This window comes from Carassius auratus, chromosome 40, assembly GCF_003368295.1.
Source record: "Carassius auratus strain Wakin chromosome 40, ASM336829v1, whole genome shotgun sequence".
Classification (NCBI taxonomy): domain Eukaryota; kingdom Metazoa; phylum Chordata; class Actinopteri; order Cypriniformes; family Cyprinidae; genus Carassius; species Carassius auratus.
In genome coordinates this window covers 15,668,497-15,685,943 of record NC_039282.1, presented here as the reverse complement: position 1 = coordinate 15,685,943, position 17,447 = coordinate 15,668,497, and the positions used below count along the sequence as shown (strand labels likewise).

The window sequence follows — 17,447 nt, the reverse complement described above, 5'->3', positions numbered from 1 at the left end:
TTGCAATGTAACTGTAAAATAATGTAAATATTTAACTTCGTAGTTCTGTGCATACAGTATTTGTTTACATGTGCACTAGAACTGTTTGTAAGTGTGTATTGCTACTAGAACTTACATTTCAAAGTACATCTGTGCAATAAAGGTGTTCTTTTCTATAAATTCAGTATAATAAAAGGGTGTAATATATTTAACTGATACAGTAATTGTCAGGTAAAATACTATTACAAACATTATTACAGTATATCAACCATTACCTTTTTAGTTACATTGTTTTTTTTTTTTTTTATATTGCAAAGCTAAATATATATTACATGCAGTACACGCATCTTCAAGAAACATCTAAAAATGCATCTCTTTCATCTTTGACCCTCGAACTCTAGCGCTGTCTATTCTAATTATATTTTATCTAATTTTTATTTATTTTTTCTAATTGCTAGTTTTTCATTCAACACTAGCTTTCTGTATTCTTTTTCAATTCTTTTTTTTTATTATTTGTATTGTATGTATGTGTGTATGTAGATAGATAGATAGATAGATAGATAGATAGATAGATAGATAGATAGATAGATAGATAGATAGATAGATAGATAGATAGATAGATAGATAGATAGATAGTATTTAATAATTAATTATATACTTAAAATGCCCCACATACCAAAACAAGTGGTTGGCGTGATTTCAAAGGACATTTAAACCATCTCTGATTTTTATTAGAGCGTGTTGTATTGTTATTGGACATACTGTAACTATGCCTGTGATCTTAAAAAAAAAAAAAAAAACGTGTTCTTGATCCCCGTGAGGAATAATCGGAAGTGAGCGCATATTCCTTTGAAACTATCCACTGCGCATGCGCAAAGCAAGCAGGACGGCACCGTGGGAAATAGTTAGACCTACTACAACAAATAAAGAAAAATGGATAAAACGTAAATTTGATCCATTATTTCGTTTTGGTTTCCTTGTTTATTATATTTCCCGTTTCGAGCTGAAAGCAATGAAACAAACGTCAGTTTTTCATATTTGGTTCATACAGAAAAACAGAAAAACAAAATATTGATTCGTTATTTCGTTTTTTGGTTTGCCAGATTAAATGGAATAATTGAATGATCGGATGATACACAATCAGGGTATCTTCCGTCCATTCCAAATCTGTTTCAAATTAAAAAACAGAAAACGAAAAACTCAAGAGGATTCAAGTGAGAGAACATGAATTAAATAACGAGAAATGGAAAAATGGTTCGTTTATTCATTATTCCATCTAGGTTAACAAACGGAAAATGAGTTTTTGACTTGATTTCTCGTTTTGTCGTTTTGGGTTTAAAAAACGGCTTATGGCTTCAATATTTCATTCGCACTTGTGGGCGGAGCTAAAACGCTCCTTTCATCTGATTGGTCGGATCGCTCCGCCTTCAACTCGGGCTCCTTAGTCTTTCAGAATAAGAGTCATACAAGCGCAATATCTGAAACCAGATGTAGACACATAATTCGCGTTGTTGCGACTTGCAAGTCACCCCTTTAAATTATTTCTAGGTTATAGTATTGTATGAATATTGTCCCACTGTAAATACAGTGCAAATAGTTCTGTCTCCTGGGATAAAAGTGAAGTGGAAATAAAAATCAATAATAGACTGAACATTTCCATGATAATATGTCTGTAACATTTACCACTCTCATCTTTTAAGTCTAATGGCACTAGGTAGGTGTGTGTGACATTAATAATTAATTGTGGAAATTAATATAGTTACATTTATTAAATAAATTAGAATTATTAGTTTTATTACAGACAAAATTGAATGATGTTTCTCTTTTAGTCTTCTTTGTTGGCCTTGACAACGACTAAAATTTTATTGTTTCACCAAATTCAGCTCAGATCTTCAGACTCGTTTGACTCGTTGCTGTAACTGGTCTGACTTTTTCCTTCTCAAAAAATCCTAGTGACTTTCATTATCTGAGCGATGAAGGTCTTACACTTAAGGTCCACTAGAGGGGGAGACAGGATTTCTGTTTATGTAAGTTTAAATGACAGATAAATACATTAATTTCATGTGTAACACAGGTTCTTAAATGATAGATGGGGTGGTAGGGGGGTATACCTTAGCTCAATGATAGCTGTATAATATAAAACAACATTAACTACTGCAGCTGGTACCAAATAAAAATGATTAAGTTTTGGAAAAACTGCAAGTCAAATGTACTTGCACAAATGACTTGCTGTTACATAATACCCCATGCGTTGTTGGGGACGTTTTCGTCCACTAGGGGGTAAAGTTGAGTCTTATTTTGGCCACAACTTTCTCTGTGTTGCAGCTAATGGAATGATTGGTGACAAATATTATTTTGACACTTATTTTGGGAAAATGCTTGAAATTTTTCAAAAACTCAACAGTATACTGTGGGTAAATTCACTACCCTTTTGTTATGTTTGGGATGAAAACACCCACTAAATTAAAATGCTGTAAAAATGTCTCAGATAAAGATTTTTTTTTTTTTGCATAAATCTATTAATCACCCTCAGTCCTGATCAAAACTACCAAATATTTAAAAAGAAAATCCAAGATTTTAACTCTTTAATTACCAAGTTCATAAATTATGTCACTGATTTGGGAAGAAAAAACACACACAAAATGACATATTTTCAATATAAAAAGTAATTGTGGACTGGATATTTTTTTGTACCTTTTATGACAGTCTTGGGCATGTCAAAGATTAGTAACTGTAGATTAAATTTGATGTATTGTTAGTTTTGTGCAGCATTAGATTTTAATTTTTCTCCCTCATTTATTGTTGGTGGCTGTTTTTGTCCCATTGACTTCCATTATAACGACATTTTTTGATTGCAAAGCCATGACACCATATAATCATGCACTCTTGATTGTTGGTGGTTTTCCCTGTTGGGAAGAGGTAACATTTGTTATTTTTACAGTTGATCACTAGGTGGGACCATTAACCCTTTAGGCCTGTGCAAAAAAAGGCTTAGTTTCTGGCCTGTATATAGAGTTATATGGAGTTTAACAGCAAATTATAGTGTGTGTGTGTGTGTGTGTGTGTGTTTGAGAGAGAGAGAGAGAGAGAGTGTGTGGGAGAGACCTTTGTTTATTTACCTTGATGTATCTGAAAAAATCCAAATATGCACCTCATGCTCTCAGAACTACATGGACTAAACAATAAAAAAAAGAAGTGTGTTTATGCACCTGCTGACTTTTGATGGTGAAAAGAACGGAGGGCCTATGTGTGAAATACTTGTCTTTTTTTGATGGTGAAGCCAGTTTAAAACCTTTAAATCTTATAAAAAAACTACTTTGAACATAATTGATTATGGACCAAAATGCAATACCAACTTCAAATAAGCAGCAACTCGCTGGGAGGGGTCAAGCTGCATAATAATTTCTAAAACTCTGGTTCAAGTCAAGCCCTTTCTCGTATTGCTTGCTGCTCTTCTCACCATCAAATGACCAGAAGGATGGCATGCAAGTGTTTAAATCCATGTACTGTTTTTGTTTAGTCTATACTTATCACCACCTTTAAAAGGCAGCAGGTGCATAAATACACTTTTGTTTACTCCATGTAGTTCTGAGAGCTGAGGTGTACATTTAGATTTTCTCAAATACATCAAGGTAAGTGCGCAAAAGTCTCTCTCTCTCTCTCTCTCTCCTACACACATACACACAATATAATTTGCTGTTATACTCCACATAACTAAGCTTTTTTTTGCACAGGCCTATCTAAAGGGTTGATGGTCCCACCTAGTGATCAACTGTAAAAAAGAACAAGTTTTACCTCTTCCCAACAGGGAAAACCACAAACAATCAAGAATGCATGATTATGTTTCATGGCTTTGCAATCAAAAATGTAATTATAATGGAAGTCAGTGAAAAAAAACATCCACCAACAATAAATTAGGGGAAATTTATTTTATCTAATGCTTATAGCAGTTTAATTGAGTGAATGTTTTCATCCCGAACATAACGAAAGGGTAGTGAATTTGAACAATGCACAAAGGATACATAATAATTTTTATTTGGCACCAGCCGCAATTAATGTTGACAGCTAGCAGGAGTGTGGTGGGGTGCGAGGTCTGTTTTGACCAATGGATGGAGACCTCAAGGCAGTGGCCTAAATGCTTATCTGAAGATTTTGTCTTTATAGATACAGTTTACATTGTACTTACTGAAGTACACCTCTGCATGCAGACACCCAACTGTACAAATGCGTTTATAGATTTAAAACCCAGTCCTGAACCGGGAGAACCATGTTCTGCAGAGTTCAATTCCAACACACTTGCTTGGACATTGCTACTGATCCTCTTGCTTAGCTTAGGTGTGTTTATTTGGGGTAGCTAAACTCTGCAGGACACTGGCCATCCAAGAGGAGGACTGAGAGTCCTGACATTAGCACTTTACACTCAGTGCATGTGATTTATCAACACTGAGTACATCTTAAAATGTACAGCTCATGAAAAATAAAACTTCCAGATGGACAAACATTAAATGCATAAACCAGTGTGAATAAAAAATATCTTAAAATGAATTTGGAGGTAGGTTGAAAAAGCCAGAATGGGAAGTTTTAAAGTACAGCTTGAAGTGTGAAGTTTATTCTTGTACACATATGGCATATTCATGGTAGTACACATGAAATTAATGTATTTATTTGTCATTTAAACTTACGTAAATGTAATCTAGTGGACATTAAGTGTAAGACTTTCATTGCTCAGATAATGAAAGTCACTAGGATTTTTTGAGAAGGACAAAGTCTGACCAGTTACAGCAACGAGTCAGACGAGCCTGAAGATCTGAGCTGAATTTGGTGAAACATTAAAATTTTAGTCGTTGTCAATTACTCTCATAATAAATGATAATAATGTTCAAATATATGTCGGCTTTCTCAAGGCCAACAAAGAATACTAAAAGAATAATATAATTCAATTTAGTATGTAATAAAACTAATATTACAAATTTATTTCATAACATGACCTATATAAATGTTCCCAATTAATTTTTAATGTCACACACACACCTACCTAGTGCCTTTAGAATTAAAAGACGAGAGTGGTAAATGTTACAGACATATTATCATGGAACTGTTCAGTCTATTATTGATTTTTATTTCCACTTCACTTTTATCCAATGAGACAGAACTATTTGCACTGTATTTACAGTGGGACAATATTCATACAATACTATAACCTAGAAATAATTTAAAGGGCGGACTTGCAAGTCGCAGCAACACGAATTGTGTCCAGCTACATCTGGTTTCAGACATTGCTCTTGTAAGACTCTTATTCTGAAAGACTGAGGAGACAGAGTTGAAGGCGGAGCGATTCGACCAATCAGATGAAAGGAGCGTTTCAGCTCCGCCCACAAGTGCGAATGAAATATTGAAGCCATAAACCGTTTTTTAAAACCCAAACGACAAAATGAGAAATCAAGTCAAAAACTCATTTTCCGTTTGTTAACCTAGATGGAATAACGAATAAACGAGCCATTTTTCCATTTCTCGTTATTTAATTCATGTTCTCTCACTTGAATCCTCTTGAGTCTCTCGTTTTCTGTTTTTTTAATTTGAAACGGATTTGGAATGGACGGAAGATACCCTGATTGATACACAATGGTCCGTGTACGTTTTGATAGTTTGTTTTTTCGATTGAAACACAAAACAAAATAACGAGAAACCACCTGTTTTTCGTTTGTCGTTTCAAACCAAAATCAAAGAAACGGTAAAAAAAAGAGCCGTTCTCCCGTTTTTGGTTCTGAATCTAAAAACGAAAAATGACAAAACCAAAATCAAATAACGGTCCGATTTTGGTTTTTTGAAATTCCTTTTTCCATTTTTTCGTTTGAAGATCTACATTGAAATACAGACAGGTTGGCCACGTGACCCGGAAGTAATAGTAAATATGGCCTATCAAAATAAAAGCCAAGCTTTTAGAACGGTCATATTATGCAGCGCTAACGTTATACCAGAGTAACGTTAGAAGAAAAATCTATTAATAAATAGCCTTATATAAACCTGGACCGGAGTAAATATGTTAGCAACAGTAGTTTATTACAGCTATTTAATATCGTGCCTATCCAGACATCACCAGTCACGTTTAATGAGCGCATTGTTTGGCTCAATACAGTTGGTAATATAGGTTAACCTAAGAACTTATAGTGTGTGCAGAGTTGTTACTGTTAGCGCTATATTATATAATTAAATTTATATTTAATGTGGTTTCCACCGTAATGGACAGCGATTCAACGTGAATTCCCACGTGACGTCATGCGCAGGCCTAACTAATAATGAGGGAGATTGGGATTCCGCCATCAAAATATCAGTCCCTATCTCGTCTTTGCCATTCGATTGACACCCTCGTAAAACTTGTGTTGGTCCTCAAATATAATTTTATCCTAACGCATCATATCTATTTTCAAAAAGCCCAAGGACACGCTGTTACCTCGCTCACGTTATAAAGTGTTAATATAAATGTATTGAACTGGCTAGTTAACTAATAGTGATAGTAGTTTGTTTATAATACAATAAAAAACGACATATGTGAAGGTTCTCAGTCCTCCATGTAACGTTAATAATCCAACGAAGTTTAAAATCAAGGGCAGTTCAAAACGATTACAGACACCAGTAGGTGTCGCACTGTGTCTGCTTTGTGCGAGCTACTGTCATGGAGATATTGCTTTGTTCTGTAATTAAAACACTTTCCATTATTTTCATTACAACTGTGCTTTCACAAATCACGTTTCCTAGCACAGCTGCTTAAGGCATTAGCCTACTCAATAAAATGAGCTCTTTCTCCTCATGTTTGATTGTCTGATTTACATGTGCTATTATACTGCGTGAAGTTTTAGTTGACTGTAACACTCACAAATTTAAAAACATGTCTCACATATAGGCCTTCAGTCCAGTTGGGTGTGTGGTTCTACTGTGTTATAATAGACAACAAGCAGTATGTCATGAAAGTGAACATAAATTATTTTATTAAAATATTTATATTAATTTATTATTTGCATAAAATAACATAAAATGAATACAACAAAAGGAGTTCTGCAAGTGAGAGTAATAGAAAATAAAATTTAACAATTTATTAATTGCATAAAATAACATAACAGATGAACATAACCAAACTTAACCATTTGACTTAACTTAAAACCTAAACCTAAAATAAAAACTAACTAAAACAATCTCCTAACTAATAGTGTCTTTCAAAACATTCACAATCTCCCCCATCCCTGTAATTTAAAATTTTTTTTTCTTGGAACATCTCGTCCCTGCATTTTGGGCAGTGCGGCGAGGTAGTTGCCCACTGCTCAACGCAGACCCGGCATCCAACGAGGCTGCGGCAGCACGGTGCCACAACTGGGTTTTCCATCACATCTGCAAGGTTCAGAATATTTTTCAACAAATATTTCAACAGTTGTCTCAAGCAATTTTCCTCTGTCTCATTTCACTTGTTAGTGTTACAGTGTGTTAATAGTTATATATTCCCATTGACTACAATAATTACATTTTAATAAAAATTGTAGTCATAGTAATGATATTTCTAAACATTCCCATGTATCCCCTATATATCTCTGTAGTTCTAAGCCTATTTTTCTATATTGTATGACAGTAACATCCATATATATATATATATTTTTTTTTTTTTTGCTGATTACATCTTCACTGAAGCTACATCACACTTATATTGATAGAAATATTAAAATCCAATATGCCATTGCAACAGGACAGTACCCACCCAGCCACAGCCTGTTCATCCTGCTGCCTTCTGGGAAGAGATATAGAAGTTTCTGCTGCCGCACCAACTGCAGAGCAACATTTCCCCCCAAGCTATCAGACTCTTAAACTATAGTTCATCCTCAGCACTGCTCCACTGATCATAGTTTATTTATGTTTACCATTTTTATAATTGCTTCTATATTAGCCTGATAATGTCTGCTATGTACCAGAAGGGAGATACAAACTCAATTTATACTTTATACTATTATATATATTATATTGTGACAAAATATACCCACCTACCTTAAAGAAGAATAAAGTGAATGTTTTGGAAAGGCAGAGTCAAAAGTTATGACCTTAAAATGATTGAAATGTTGTGGAAGGATGAGGAAGCAAGCAGCTCATGTGAGGAAACCCACCAACATCCAAGAGTTGAAGCTGTTCTGTACAGAGGAACGGGCAAAGATTCGTCCAAGTCAATAAGCAGGACGTATCAAAAGTTACTGGAAACGTTTTGTTGCAGTTATTGCTGATGTAATCAGCGTTGACAGCCTGTTTTTAGTAATGTAATTATGTTTTGGGGTTTTCTTTTGAGGACCTTGTAAAATGTTCTTTCCTTAGGGCTTAACAAATGTTCTGCAGCCATTGATTGTACATGCAATGCCCTTGAAAGCATGTATGTGCTATAGAAAATTTTAAGACTTTTATGGATTCTCTTCACTGGCATGACACTGTGAGATTCTGCTCGAGTACGTGAACACATCTTGTGATACAGGACATTGTGTGATAACAGTATGATGTATTCCTTTGAACCTTACTCTATATTCATGGTGTTGCTCAATGCAGTGTGTTATGCTTGATCAGCTAAATATCTGCCAGACATTACGTTGTTTCATTTCCCTATAAAAGTAACACCCCTTGTACAATAAAGTTGAGCTTAGAATGAACTACACCACTTGTGTGACTCATTCTTGGTTCCCGGGTACCTGCTCTTCTCTGCTCAGATAACCCAACCTGAACCAAAATAATATTTATGATCTCGAAGGCAAGAATATACAATTTATTCTTACAGCTGGGGGCTCGTCCGGGATAGGGGGGAATCTCCTAAGAACCAGGGAGTGAAACATCCCGAGATCAGGAGATCAAGAGAAAAAGACGCACCGGTGAATCAGGCGGACCTACATAAAAAAGGGGGTAAGTGTTTTCGTATATTTCTTGAAAGAAATATAGCGCTTACCCTCTGTAGGATCCTAGTAGGGGATTAATGTAAAAATTATCCCGCGTTCCCCGTAAAGACACGGGAAGGAGTTGTAATCACTAATTGCTAGTGGAATTAAGCTTTCCATTGTTGTTACACTACGGCTGGCAACAGTAGTCAATTGACTATTAGCGTAGAGTGATTGGATGTGCAGTACTGGCCACACTGTACTTTTGATCACGGTTGCGTATTGCGTACGGCGAATTCTAAACTTTTGTTGTATTTTAACCATCGCGGAAATTGATTTAATTTGGGGATTGAAATTTAATTAAAATCCATATTGTGGAAATCAATTAACAATTGTTATTACATGTTGAAATATTGTGACCCAAAAGAAAGGTGTTTTAGGGGCGACCCGAACTTGGTTTGGCGAGAGCCCAAAACTATAGGAAACACCCAAACAAAAGAAGGTGATCTAGTGACGATCAGGGCGAAAGCTTTGTGTAAGTCAAAACCTAGAAAATCACCCAAGGTCACAATACGATACATGGAATCACAGTTAAGGTTGGGCAAAAGAGTATAGAAGAATTTTGAATTGCAAATTTGCTTGCTTATCACTGCCTAAACACTATAATTTGCGCTGCTATTAAGTGGAAGATGGGGGGTTCAAAGTCAAGACCATTACCAGGAGAGACACCAATTGATTTTATGTTCAGAAATAATCAAGGGTTTTATACGGAACCTTTTGTAAGTGACATGGCAGGATGGTCAGAGAGTATGAAACCACAAATTGAAACTCCGTATCCGAGAGAGGGTTCATTCACTGATGAGGGTATGGAATTAGCTAAAAGTCTAATTTTTGAGGGGTGGGGCGATCCCAATTGGGATTATAAATATATGACTAAAAGTTATAATGTTTGGAAGGATCTGAAAAAGGTCTGGGATCAAGGACCAGAAAAGAAAAAGGTACTTGCCTTTGTGGCTCAGCAAAACAGCTTTCCACAAGACAAGCCACCGCCCTACTGCACTCCTCGCATACCCACAGCGCCACCGCACAACAGTCATGTTACTGAAAAGTCAGGTACTTTCAAAGAGACAAAGGTAGAGACAAAGGAAACTCCCAAAACTCAGAGTGCAATGGTGTGGATGAGATCGGGAAATGCGATAGGGGTAAAACCAGTAAAAATGACAGATATGGAAGCAATCTGTAAAAGTTTGCCTTCTCCACAGAATCCTAGTAAATTTGTAACTATTCTGCAATCACACACGAAGTATGCTCATTTTACAGGTGCAGATTACAGAGCAGTTCTGGCAAGGACACTGGAAGGAGATGTCACTGAGGAAATGCTGATTAGTGAATGCAAAACGCTGGCGTATGAAAATGATCATATATCAGGTTTAGCTACATCAAAAGAACCACATGTATTTTTCTGGGAAAAACAGGAAAATCATACTTCTTTCTTTAAGGAGTTGAGAGCATTCCTAGAGAAGCGTCTAGGCAATAAACAAGATTTATCATTTGCTGCAAACACAAAGCAGAAGTCTAAAGAAACGGCTTCAGATTTCTATCTGAGATTTAAGAAAGCATGGGTGGAGGAATCTAAACTCCCACTTGATGATAACTTAAAGGCGTTATTCATCAACACATTTCTGAATAATATGCATGGAAAACAAGCACAACTGATTAGAATCACAACAACTAACTTGTTAGAAATGACCATAGAAGCATTAGGGAAGCGAGTTAGGGAACTAGATATTTCTGGAGGGTTTGTGGTCAAAACTGAAACTGCTATGTTCACTGGGCAAAAGCCACAGAGAGGTGAACATGACCTAAAAGCAGAACTGAAACACAGATCAAGTGTTCCAAAAAGATTAAGAATAGTTTGTTATCTCTGTGGAAAGGAAGGTCATGTCCAAAGAAATTGCAGAAAAGGGAGAAGTCAGAATCGTCCTCAGGGAGATTCAGTTCAGTGGAAGCCAAGAATAGATCACTCTCAGCAGAGAGACAGAGAAAGATTCAACTCCCCTTATCCTACTTCTTGGCACAAACCTCAAGGACCACAATAGGGATGCCTACAGAGTGAAGTCAGTTCCAATGTATCTATGACGACCCTCACATTTACTAATAACAATAAAGATTTGCCATATGTTACATTGTTAGTACACGGTCAACCACAGACGTTCCTCCTAGATTCTGGAGCTGACGCAACTTCAATGACTGCTGCACATTATGAGGGTCCTCTTTCTAGTCAAATAGTAAACTCTGTAGGAATTTCAGGAACTGACATTCAATGTCATGTAACGCCTCCTCTAGAGGTAAGGGCTCCTGGATTAATTCCATTCTTTCACAAATTCACAATCATTCCAGGAGCTCCATTAAATTTGTTAGGACGAGATTTGATGCACAAATTAAATATGGACATTAAATTCACTGATGATTTGGTCACGTTCTCTTTCCTGTCTAGCTTACAGGTCTCTGTGAACCCATTGCCGGATTGGGAAGACAGCAAAGCAGAACCAGCCACATGTAAGCCCAGGTCTGACATACCACCAGCGGTTGAAACTCTGGTAGACCCTGCATTATGGTCACAGTATAAAGATGACACAGGATTTATAGACATGGAACCATACAAAGCAAAATTGAAAACTAATAAACCTGTCTATATTAAGCAATATCCTTTGTCTAAAGATAAGGAACTGGGCATAAAGCCATTGATTGAGAATTTTGTCCAGCAGGGTGTCCTCGTACCGATACACTCACCTTACAACACGCCAATTAATCCCATAGTTAAAGCAGATGGTAAAACATGGCGTTTAACTCAAGATTTAAGAGCTATAAATCAATTGATAACACCATTAGCTCCAATTGTGCCTGATGTACCGACTGTGATTAATTATATTCCATGTACGCACAAATATTTCACAGTCATTGATTTGTGTGCAGCCTTTTTCTCTGTGCCTGTACATCCAGACACTCAGCCTCTACTAGCATTCACCTTCCAAGGTCAACAATTTTCCTGGACACGCTTGGCACAGGGCTATGTGGACAGTCCCGCAGTTTTCTCGGCGGCAGTACAGAGGACATTGGCAAAGATGACTGATCTACCCTCTACAGTCTGCGTTCTCCAATATGCAGATGATATTTTGATAACAGGTGAAACACAAAGCGATTGTGAAAAAGCCTCTATCATTGTATGCAATGTGCTCGCTCAAGCAGGATTCAAGGCCTCCAAAGACAAGCTCCAATGGGTCCAATCCAAAGTTACCTATTTGGGACACATCATCATGCCAGGTCTGAGAGCTATTTCTACAGACAGGGTCCAGCTGATCAGGAAGATGAAGTCTCCACGAACTATACAACAGCTCCAAAGCTTCCTGGGACTGATTAACTATTGCAGATCCTGGATACCTGACTGTGCAGTGCATGACAGGCACCTGAGAAGCCTGATTGATCACAAAGCTCCACCAAGCACGCTCTTGAACTGGACTGAGGAGGCAGAACTGAACTTTACTGCGTTGAAGCAGGCGATCACCAAGGCCCCAGCTCTGGGCCTGCCAGACTACAACAAAGACTTTCATTTGCATGTCCGTGAAACTGAGGGGGTGGCCATAGGTGTCCTGCTGCAACAGCATGGTTCCACATACAGACCATTAGTGTACCTTTCTAAGAAATTGGACAACATTGTTACAGGTATGCCAGCATGTCTTAGTGCTGTGGCTGCAGCTGCCCTGGTTGTACAGATGGCTGAGAGAATGGTTTTGTCACACCCTTTGATATTGTATAAGTCACATCAGGTAGGCGCAATTTTACACAATATGCAAACACAACACATGACAGCACAACGACGCTCAGGTTACGAGGCAACACTGCTGGCAACTAAAAATCTAACGATCCAACCTACAGCGTCCATTAACCCGGCACTGTTGGGTGTGTTAGGAATGGCTGACATGGTAGATAATGTCACAGAGCATGATTGCATAATTGAACTAACTTCCTCATGTTCTTCCAGGGCCGATCTTTTGGATTCGCCCCTGGATGGGGGGGAACATCTATATGTTGATGGATCATGTTCAAAACCTGCTGATGGGGTCTACCTTTGTGGCTATGCTGTGGTGTCTGAGACTGGGGAAATAATTGAATCATTTGCTTTAGATTTTAACTCAGCTCAAGCTGCAGAATTAGTAGCATTAATAAGAGCATGTGAGCTGATGGAAGGAAAAAGAGTAACTATTTATACTGATTCCAAATATGCATGGGGAGTGGTACACCACTTTGCCAAAACTTGGGAAGCAAGAGATTTCAAAACTGCAGATGGGAAACCCATAGCACATTCAAACCTGATAGGACAGTTAACCAAAGCAGTACAGCTACCTGCCGAAGTGGCCATAGTAAAGGTAAAAGGTCACGCAACAGGTGAGGAAGAACAGGCTGTAGGAAACAGGAGAGCTGATGAAGTTGCAAAAGAAGCAGCCAAAGCCCAGATAAAATCACCATTTAATATGGGTGACAAAACACAGATAGCTATGACTATGCATGTGACTAATGTTCCTGACATTGACATTAAAATTTTGCAGAGTCAACCTACACAAGTTGATTTAGAGCACTGGAGTAAACATAACTGTGCTCCAGACAAAGATGGGCTCTTAAGAGATGAGAAAGGAAGAATAGCCTTACCAAAATTAGGACTAATAGTCCTTATTAGACATTACCATGGACTGTCACATACAAGTTGTGCAAAAGTAGTACAAGTTATTAATCAATTGTATTGCATTGCAGATGTACACAAAACAGCAAAGCTGATTTTAGACTCGTGTCTCACATGTGCTCAGGTAAATCCGCACAAACCTATTAAACATGACGCATTACCGCATCCAGAAGCACCATTTCAACATGTACAAATTGATTTCACACATATGCCGCCAATAGGTAACTTGAAATATCTTTTGGTTATTGTGGATCGATTTTCAAAGTGGCCAGAAGCATTTCCATGTGCAAAGGAAGATGCTAAAACAGTGGTAAAGATTTTGACTAAGGAAATAATTCCTAGATTTGGGATACCTAACACTATTGAGAGTGATAATGGAACACCATTCGCATCAAAGGTAACACAGCTACTTGCTAAAGTATTATCGATTGATTGGCACCTGAACATACCTTACCATCCACAGTCTTCCTCCAATGTGGAGAGACTTAACCAAACAGTCAAACGAAGGCTCACTAAGGCCTCTATTGATACAGGAAAGAAATGGGTAGATTTGCTACCTGCTGTCTTGACAGAACTAAGAATGACTCCATCTTCCACCACTAAGTTTTCACCATTTGAAATACTAATGGGTAGACCTTTCCCGACCCCATGGGTTAAAGGTCGCGCAGGCTTTACTTCCTTAGGTGATCTGGAGGTGATCCAGGAGGACTACGTGACTTCCCTCATTGAGAAACTTAACTCCATATGTGCTGATGTTTCTTTGTGTCTTCCTCTTCCCTCAGAAAAGCCTACTCACCCCTTTGTTCCAGGACAGAGTGTGCTCATCAAAAGCCTGAAACCAACGAAGGTGGGAGAACCAAGATATCTTGGACCAGCCACTGTGATCGCAGTAACCCGGACGGGAGTGCTGACAGATTATCAACCGCAGTGGATACAAGCCTCACGCCTGAAGAATTACTCTACAGGAGAGCAGGCAAGCTCCAATTTCACATAGAATCTCGAACGGGGATTCACCTTTATGTTTAACAGGGAGGAAAAGGCACTGGTTAAGCGGAGGAAGGAACTACCTCTTATAGTGAGGTGGGGGTTGTCCAAAGCAAGAAGATAGTTGGCCCATTGAGTCAAAACAGTGCTAACTCCTTAAACCACTCTGTTACCATTAAGGGCTAAATTCTATTGATGGACATACCACCGTTGATTTCAACGAGGAACTTGGATTCTACACACTGTTGTGCCTATTGTTATATTCATAGTGATTCTTCTGCTAATAGCACCCTGTATGATGCAATGTATTAGTACTTCTATAATGCGTTCTGTTACAGCGCTCACTACAGGAAATACCTACCAAGCAATGCTGCATGTATCCAATCCAGTACAGACCTTTGTTAGGGTTCCAGAGCAGTTGGAGATGAATGTGATTGAAGCTGAGGATTTCCCAACAGATGCTGATAGCTCTACTGGAGATGATTATGTGCACACTTATGAGTTAGAGCCTGAACTGTATAACAGAAATGAATACTAACTGAAGATATATATCACATTTGATTACTGTGTATGAAAGTACATAAGATATGCCCAAGATTGTTCACGTTTGTGTAAGACATGTCTTCGACTGTCTTAAAGTGGCCATTGTGAGATTCTGCTCGAGTACGTGAACACATCTTGTGATACAGGACATTGTGTGATAACAGTATGATGTATTCCTTTGAACCTTACTCTATATTCATGGTGTTGCTCAATGCAGTGTGTTATGCTTGATCAGCTAAATATCTGCCAGACATTACGTTGTTTCATTTCCCTATAAAAGTAACACCCCTTGTACAATAAAGTTGAGCTTAGAATGAACTACACCACTTGTGTGACTCATTCTTGGTTCCCGGGTACCTGCTCTTCTCTGCTCAGATAACCCAACCTGAACCAAAATAATATTTATGATCTCGAAGGCAAGAATATACAATTTATTCTTACAGACACAATCAGAGTTTTGTATGTTATACAAACTGGAATGTGTATAGAGAAGAAAGATTCACACAGTATATAGCACACTGGTAAATCATTATTTTGGCTAGATGGCCTACATTAGGATTAGGACATGTCTGATGTGAGTTTGTTGTCTGAGCTGCTATAAGAAGCTGATAGCAGTGCAGTGTTATAATCAGGTTAAAACAGAAGCAGGTTTAACTCTGGGCTGGGTGAATGATGATGATGATGATGATAACTAGGCAAATAAAAACAAAATACAATGAACAACAATAAATACATCTGTATCAGTAATCTTGATTTAAAACAGTTACCAAAGACACCATACAGTCAGTCATTTAAATACTGCCACCTGCTGGTAGAAAGGGGGAACAGTTATCCATTACGGTGGAAACCACATTAAATATAAATTTAATTATATAATATAGCGCTAACAGTAACAACTCTGCACACACAATAAGTTCTTAGGTTAACCTATATTACCAACTGTATTGAGCCAAACAATGCGCTCATTAAACGTGACTGGTGATGTTTGGATAGGCACGATATTAAATAGCTGTAATAAACTACTGTTGCTAACATATTTATTCCGGTCCAGGTTTATATAAGGCTATTTATTAAATGATTTTTCTTCTTCTAACGTTACTCTGGTATAACGTTAGTGCTGCATATTATGACCGTTCTAAAAGCTTGGCTTTTATTTTGATAGGCCATATTTACTATTACGTCCGGGTCACGTGACCAACCTGTCTGTATTTCAATGTAGATCTTCAAACGAAAAAATGGAAAAAGGAATTTCAAAAAACCAAAATCGTACCGTTATTTGATTTTGGTTTTGTCATTTTTCGTTTTTGGATTCAGAATCAAAAACGGGAGAACGTCTCTTTTTTTACCGTTTTTTTTGTTTTTGGTTTGAAACGAAAAACGAAAAACAGGTGGTTTCTCGTTATTTTGTTTTGTGTTTCAAACGAAAAAATAAACTATCAAAACGTACACGGACCGTTGGTCCGTGTATCATCCGATCATTCAATTATTCCATTTAATCCGGCAAACCAAAAACGAAATAACGAATCAATATTTAGTTTTTCTGTTTTTCTGTATGAACCAAATATGAAAAACTGACGTTTGTGTCATGGCTTTCAGCTCGAAACGGGAAATATAATAAACAAGGAAACCAAAACGAAATAATGGATCAAATTTACATTGTCTCAATTTTTTTATTTGTGTAGTAGGTCTAACTATTTCCCACGGTGGCGTCCTGCTTGCTTTGCGCATGCGCAGTGGATAGTTTCAAAGGAGTAGGTCGCTGAGCGCCCAACACACGATGGGTAACTCGCGAAGCACAAAGTTCCTCCGTGTTTTCTCAGCATTATATCTTAGAAAATATGAGGTTTGAGAAGTAAAAGGCGGGGCAACATTTAAAATATTTCAAAGTTAAATTTCATGCAAACAGATTTTAAAAGACCAGTTTCAGTCAAATATTTTATGCCTATAACAAAACCCAGTGTTAAAAACAGAGCGCAAACAATTATATCTGGAACATTATATACTGTAGACTAACCAATATGCGCTCACTTCCGCGTATTCATCCCTGGGATAAAGAACACATTTCCCTATCATAGGTCACTTCGATGCTGCGGTGACGTCACCACGTATGGGAACACCTCTGGTGTGACGAATGTCTGAAGCCCTATACCATCCCGCCAATCCTATTGGCCAAATGGCGCATAGCACCACCCTGCGCATGCGCGCGCATGATATACCTGGGTGCAGCGCGCCATTTCGCTCAGATTTCATTCCTTCAGGAATAGCGAATCATCTGTGCCCTATCGTCTCGCGTTCTCCAGCGATCTCTTCGA

General features: G+C 37.7%; 1 protein-coding gene and 1 long non-coding RNA gene across 2 annotated transcripts; both read left to right on the top strand.

Moving 5' to 3' along the window:
* The first annotated feature begins 8,441 nt into the window (after positions 1-8,441).
* Positions 8,442-15,458, top strand: LOC113058710 (uncharacterized). The gene is made up of 2 exons (XR_003278021.1): positions 8,442-8,898; positions 14,391-15,458. It is a non-coding gene; the product is annotated as an uncharacterized LOC113058710 (long non-coding RNA).
* LOC113058700 (uncharacterized) lies at positions 12,061-15,456 on the top strand. Its single transcript, XM_026226856.1, has 2 exons — positions 12,061-13,208; positions 13,661-15,456. The coding sequence occupies exons 1-2, from the start codon at positions 12,188-12,190 to the stop codon at positions 13,753-13,755; spliced, it is 1,116 nt and encodes a 371-aa protein (XP_026082641.1). The 5' UTR covers positions 12,061-12,187; the 3' UTR covers positions 13,756-15,456.
* Positions 15,459-17,447: the final 1,989 nt, after the last annotated feature.